General features: G+C 43.1%; 1 protein-coding gene across 1 annotated transcript in view; it reads left to right on the top strand.

Annotated features, from left to right (window-relative positions):
* AK5 (adenylate kinase 5) overlaps nucleotides 1-2,978 on the top strand; it is a gene marked incomplete at both ends in the record, with an annotated part of 89,474 nt that extends 86,496 nt beyond the window's left edge. The window contains one exon of the mRNA XM_080348972.1: nucleotides 2,868-2,978. Coding sequence (XP_080205098.1) covers nucleotides 2,868-2,978 — 111 coding nt within the window. The remainder of the gene's footprint in view (nucleotides 1-2,867) is intronic.
* Nucleotides 2,979-6,000: the final 3,022 nt, after the last annotated feature.

Below are 6,000 nucleotides of genomic sequence, written 5' to 3' on the forward strand. Positions count from 1 at the left end.
AAACTGTATCTGGATCTTGCTTTTATGAGACAGTAGCCTTGAATAACCTTGAAAACAGCCCTAATTTATGAGATTTGTTATAATCTGAGAGAATTTTCTTTCCTGGAGCTGCAGAGAGCGTCATTGAATTACTGTGATACTAGCTGTGAATTATTGTCACATTAAGTTAGTTTTGTGCCATGACTTTAAGTTAGTTTTATGAATTGGACCTTTGCTATTTAGGAGGCCAGCATGGGAAGCACTGGGGCTGTCATTAGTCACGCTTCTCCATATTTTACTGTGACTGTTAGGAAGGCGGCATCCCAGACAGTCATAAAGGGCGGCAGTTTCCACGCTCACAAACCCAATTCTTCATCACAACTGCCTGGCTCTGGACCTGAGCTTTAGTCCCAGTTCTAGGAGAGGTCGCTGAACAGCCAACGGCACTCAGCTGTGCTGATTAGGTTAGAGCAGTTATCCAGCGCAGACGTATTTATGGAGTAAAGACATAATAAAAATACGTATTATGACAAAGAGAGCTTTGAAATGGCTGTGGCCTTCACCCTGTGTGAAGTATATTTCCTGTGGGATAGGCGTGTTAAAATATGTCTTGGCAGTTGAGCCAGACAAAACAAGCTCCTCTATGGCAGCTGAGATGGGAGTTGCTAGTTTTATTCTAGCTGGAGAAGGTAGGCATTTGGTCCAGAACGGTCCACTGTTCCCCTTTTCTCTTTGCTACTCGTAAGTAACCCCCTCCTAAACCCTTTGTTTCAGTGGCATAGAGCTGCTGACAGACACACAGCCCTTGGTGGAGAAGTGCCTTCCTAAGGCACCACTGCTGCTTCACAAACTGTTCAGCACGCGTGTCCTTCAGTATCACAGTATCACAGTATGTTTGGGGTTGGAAGGACCTGGAAAGCTCATCCAGTCCAATCCCCCATGGAGCAGGAACACCCAGGTGAGGTCGCACAGGAACATGTCCAGGTGGGTTTTGAATGTCTCCAGGGAAGGAGACTCCACAACTCCCCTGGGCAGCCTGTTCCAGGCTCTGCCACCCTCACTGAGAAAAAGTTTCTTCTCAAATTTAAGTGGAACCTCTTGTGTTCCAGCTTGATCCCATTACCCCTTGTCCTATCATTGTTTGCCACCGAGAAGAGCCTGGCTCCATCCTCATGGCACTCACCCTTTATATATTTATAAACATTAATAAGGTCAGTTCAGCAGTTCTTACAGCAAAGTCTGCAGACACCACAGGAGAGCGAGAGGGGGAAGCCAGAGACCCGTGCTCCTCAAAGCTTGTTGTGTAGGATACGTGGGCAGCGAGTCTAAGAGGACAGGACCCGCTCAAGCCCGGCTCCTTCCAGGTTGGCCAGGTCGGTCATTTCCAGGGCTGGAGCTGCTGTGTGTGGAGGGGACGGGATGAGGGCACCAGCAGGTCCAACAGGGTACCATGAGGGACCAAACTTTGCAGCATCTGTGGATGCCACCGAATGTGAAACCCAATTGCAGGGCGTGAATGCAGTCACTGGCTGGATCTCTGCGAGGAGCAGCTGCTGCCTCCCACACGAGGCTCAGCTGCTGCCTCCCACACGAGGCTCAGCACCGACGGACTTCAGCGTACACAGAGTGCAGTCAGGCTGTAGAAGAATTCTACGTCTGAGAAGAATTTCATGGCCTATTTCAAAATTATTTTGAGTTTGAAACTCCTTTTATTCTCCTGCAGAACAAAGACACGGTGGGAAGTGTGATGGCCAGGAATGTCCCATTCAAACATTACAATTTCTGGCATCCTGGTCCGCAACTTGGAGTTGAAAATGCTGCACATAGTTCAGAAAAACAGGCTTTAGCAAAGTTGTCACGGGTCCAGTTAAATGTGCGCAAACTCCATGGCACGCGTGCACGAAGGACTAAGTGTGGGGAAGCAGAGATGAAGCTTTTGAGTGGAGAATCGAGGCTCTCACCAGGTATTTGAGAGGAACTGAATAATCATCAGATGCCATCTGCGCGGCTCTTCTGTCACTGCTGCAAAGGCAAAGGACGGCCCTCCTTGATACTCACTGCATGGGATGGACGTGACACTCATTGCTCAGAAAAGCTTGGTTTACATTTTCTAGGGAACACACACAAGTATTACTAGCTACAAACATCATTCCTCTTTGCTAAAATACAGCTCCTTCTTCCTCAGCATAAGAGAAGAAACTGGTCTTGCTTTTCTGGAAGTCCAGTCATGAAAAATAACTTGAAGCCTTGACAATCTCTGGCCAAAACAAAAACTTTTGAGATGATAAAGATTTCTTCAGTGAGCGTGAGTTCTCACCCAACAAAACCAGTGCCACTGTGAAATATGCACGGCCCAAACGTCCTCCTAAAACCAGAACCAAGCCAACAAGCTTGAAATGCAAATGCGCAGAAACACGTAACGGTGCGAAGTTACTGCCGTTCAAAGGCTTTGAGGTCAGACACAGCATTACATGCTCTGACACTTTCCATGACGAGAAACAAATTAATTAGTACTATTCATCTCATTAATGGTACAATAGCAGTTATTGTTAGATTTGGAAAGGAGGGTATTAAATGTTAAACTGTGTATCCTGTGTATCAAAGGTGTAATTTTAAGTGAGTACTTCAGAGAAAGAGCTTAAGCTCCCTCATTGGATTAATGTACTTCGCTCCAGATGATGGAGCCTCCAGAATCTTCTCACAAAAATCTGTGGAAACACAGTGAGTAATTTGGTTTATAGAAGCTGCTCCTCTACATTAAAATGCTTGTAACGTGAAACAGAATAACTTGTATTTTATGCTGGACCAGTCTGTTTGTGGCAATGTTTAGATTGTGAGATAGTTATTTGTAACTTAATGGAAAGTGCTGTGTTTTGCTTGCTTCACAGGTTGATGCAGAAGGAACACAGGAGGATGTTTTTCTGGAAGTCTGCGGGACAATTGACTCTTTTCTGAAAAAGGAGGAGGCAGCGTTTTCGTTTTCAACAGAAACGCAGTGACGGTTCACGCACAGCCCGACCTCACGTGCGCCCGGGTGGCGTGACCGAAATGCTACTCAAAGCAATACCGCTTGCTTGAGAGTATCTGGAATTTGTGCATGTGGTACGTTATTTTAGATGAAATCGTTCTTCTCTGCTCTGACAACACACTCAACGGAGGGTGGTCTGTGTGCTAAACATCTACACTAAGAACAGTTTATCGTTGCATTGGTTGGTTGCTCTTCCCGGGTTTAAAGCAGCACGGTGAGTGCGCAGCAGCTCCGGTTTGTACTTCACCAGCTCTCCTTGATGTCAGCAGCGAGCGCTTCAACCACACCACTCACCATTGAGCATGATAAGGTTCCTGCAGACACGGTCCCCATTGGTTATTTGCTTTTAATTACCACTTTTGATTCTTGTGGTATCACTTAGCTTGTTCTTGGGGTTTAGTGACTAAAATCTGTCTTGTTACACGCAGCTTTAAGACAGTTGGAATTAGTCAAGGTAAAAGGCAAAATAAACTTTCCACGTGTCCCCAGAACACTGTTGCAAGCAGCAGAAAAACTAGTGGAAGGTGAAGATATGGTCGAATGTTGTGGAAGCGTGTGAAGCCTTTGCCGCAGAGCAGCCACCATTTCCGAGACAGCCTTGTCCTGCTGGGAATTGTAGGATATTATAAGTGACGACATCCCAGTTTAGTGAGCTGAGGTGAAAACGATGTGTTGTATAGTTTAATGTGTAATCCAGTAATTATCCATATGAGCAGCTTTGCTGTATGAATTGAAGTCTACATATAAACTTGACCATGAGCCAGAATGTATGAAGAAGTCTTTAAATCATTCTTTGGAAGTATTTCAAATGCAAAATTCAGATCATCATCTGTTGTCTTGTACTGGCGTTGCCAAAACTTGGGGGAGGGGGGGAAGGAAAATGTTGGGGGTTATTTGATTCGTATTGCCTGCATCTTTAGTGAGCCATTTACCCATAACGTCTGCAAAAAAGTCTGTAAAAATCATATCATATTTTCATTAATTAACCAAAATATTGTGGAGTTTCTTTGGTATCCTGCTAGCTAAATAAAAACTCGTTTGACATGCCTGTAAAGTAATTGCATCCTCTTGCTGGAACTACTGGATGAATTCACAATTGAATTGGGTTGCATGATTGCTTTTCCTGTCAAAGTTGTACTTTATGCAGCAGATTTGTATTTTTAAAGTTACCTTTCTTGTAATGAAGACATAATGCAAATAAACCATGTACAAAAATGAGGAGTAATGATTTCTGTTACAGTATACGTGGATTTAATCTTTTTTAAAGCACAGTACATGACTTGCAAATATAGCTCAAATCCGCATGCTTACAGAGTAAGTCCCTTTCTCCCATCAGGACAGATGCTTCGTGGTGTTTGCCCTGTAAATGCTAATTCATTGATTTTTTAAGGGACTGGTTTAGATCTGTTATCCTTCGTATCCTGGATGTTCCTTCTCTCCTGGGTCCTTCCATAGCCTACATTTTACCTCTGATGCTCTAGGAGATGTTTCTCCAGCCCAGCGCCATTGAGTGCCCGGTAACATCTGCAGTGCAGCAGCTTTATGGGAGAGACGTTCAGAACGCAGCGGCTTGGGCAGGGAGGAGTTTCTAACGCGAGCCTTGCAGAACCAGCAGCTGTCTGGTGTCGTATTTAAACAATCAATCCATCTGGAGTTACCATCAAGTTGCAAATTCATCTGGGTAGGATTTCTGGAGTATTTTTTATTACTTCTCATTACAATAGAAGTTAAAAAGTGTGGAGTATCGTACTTGTGTGGGATGGGAGCAAAGGCAACAATCAGCTGCTACGTGTTTGTTGGGGTTTTTTAAATCAAATGACAAAAATTATTTAACATACAGTTTCAGTTTAATTTTTCTTTCTGCTTCTTCTGCTCTTTTCTGTGGAATGAAATGGAAATATTCCCATGCTTGATTTGGTGTATGTGCATTAGATCTCTATTTGCATATGTTCATTATGTATGCAAGAGAAATAGCTGTATATGCATGCATATGGAAATATAAATATTTATACATATTCAATAAAAAAAAGGACTTATTCAAGACTCTTCCTTCTTGGGTGATCCAGACTTAAAACTCTCCTTCTGCTTCCAATCTCATTCAACTTAGACCACGGCTTTCTGTTCTTCCCAGGCTACCCTAAACCCATGACTGAATATTTGCACTTAATCACATCTTCACTAATGTACTTTTGTGATGTTTTTCCAGTGATTTTTTCAGGATATCAACAGAAAACAGAGATTCCCACAGATCTCTCCCCAATAATACACTTGCATCAGCTCTGGCTTCCTACCCGCAGCATGGACCATGCGGGGAGCACATTCTGATCGTATGAGGCCCCTCAGAGCAGCAGCTTGTCCACCTAAAAACTAAAATACATATGTGAATTTCTGCGCTGTATTTTCTTCAGGTTTATTACATTGATCTGAGTATACTAGATACATGAGATATGTTTATGGATGGTACTTGCTCAGTCGTTTAGTAACTGTCCTGTATTACTTTCTACGTAGATTAAATGCTTCAATTTGTTTTGTTCTGAAGCAAAAAATTGCTACACCCACATTTATTGCCAATCTTAATACTGATCACTTTATAATTTAAGCTATTAGGTGCGGCCAGCCAATTATCCTTATTGCCATCTTTGAAAGTCAAGTTAGTTTCTTTTCTAGCTAATTACTCTGAGTAGTCAAGTTTCAAAGCAACTGGAAGTCTATTACAGTTAAGAAATAATCGAGTGCTCCTGAATCACAAGCTATACATTTCAATAGAAAATATATTAACTAAAATATGTTACAATAGTTACAAAGCTTCTCAGACAATGGTATACAGTGTGCCAAGGCTACTAGAATCTGCATTTTCTGCGAGAGAACAGTCTGTCAGGTATGAGAGAGCTAAAGCGCTAATCCTGCGCAAGGCGAAGCGCGTTTTAGGAGGCACCGGCCACTCGCAGGAAGGCGCTGGGCATCTTGCAGCTCTGCACAGTGAGTGTTTGTAT

The sequence above is a fragment of the Nesoenas mayeri genome (genome assembly GCF_963082525.1).
Source record: "Nesoenas mayeri genome assembly, chromosome: 8".
In the NCBI taxonomy this organism is placed as follows: Eukaryota; Metazoa; Chordata; class Aves; order Columbiformes; family Columbidae; genus Nesoenas; species Nesoenas mayeri.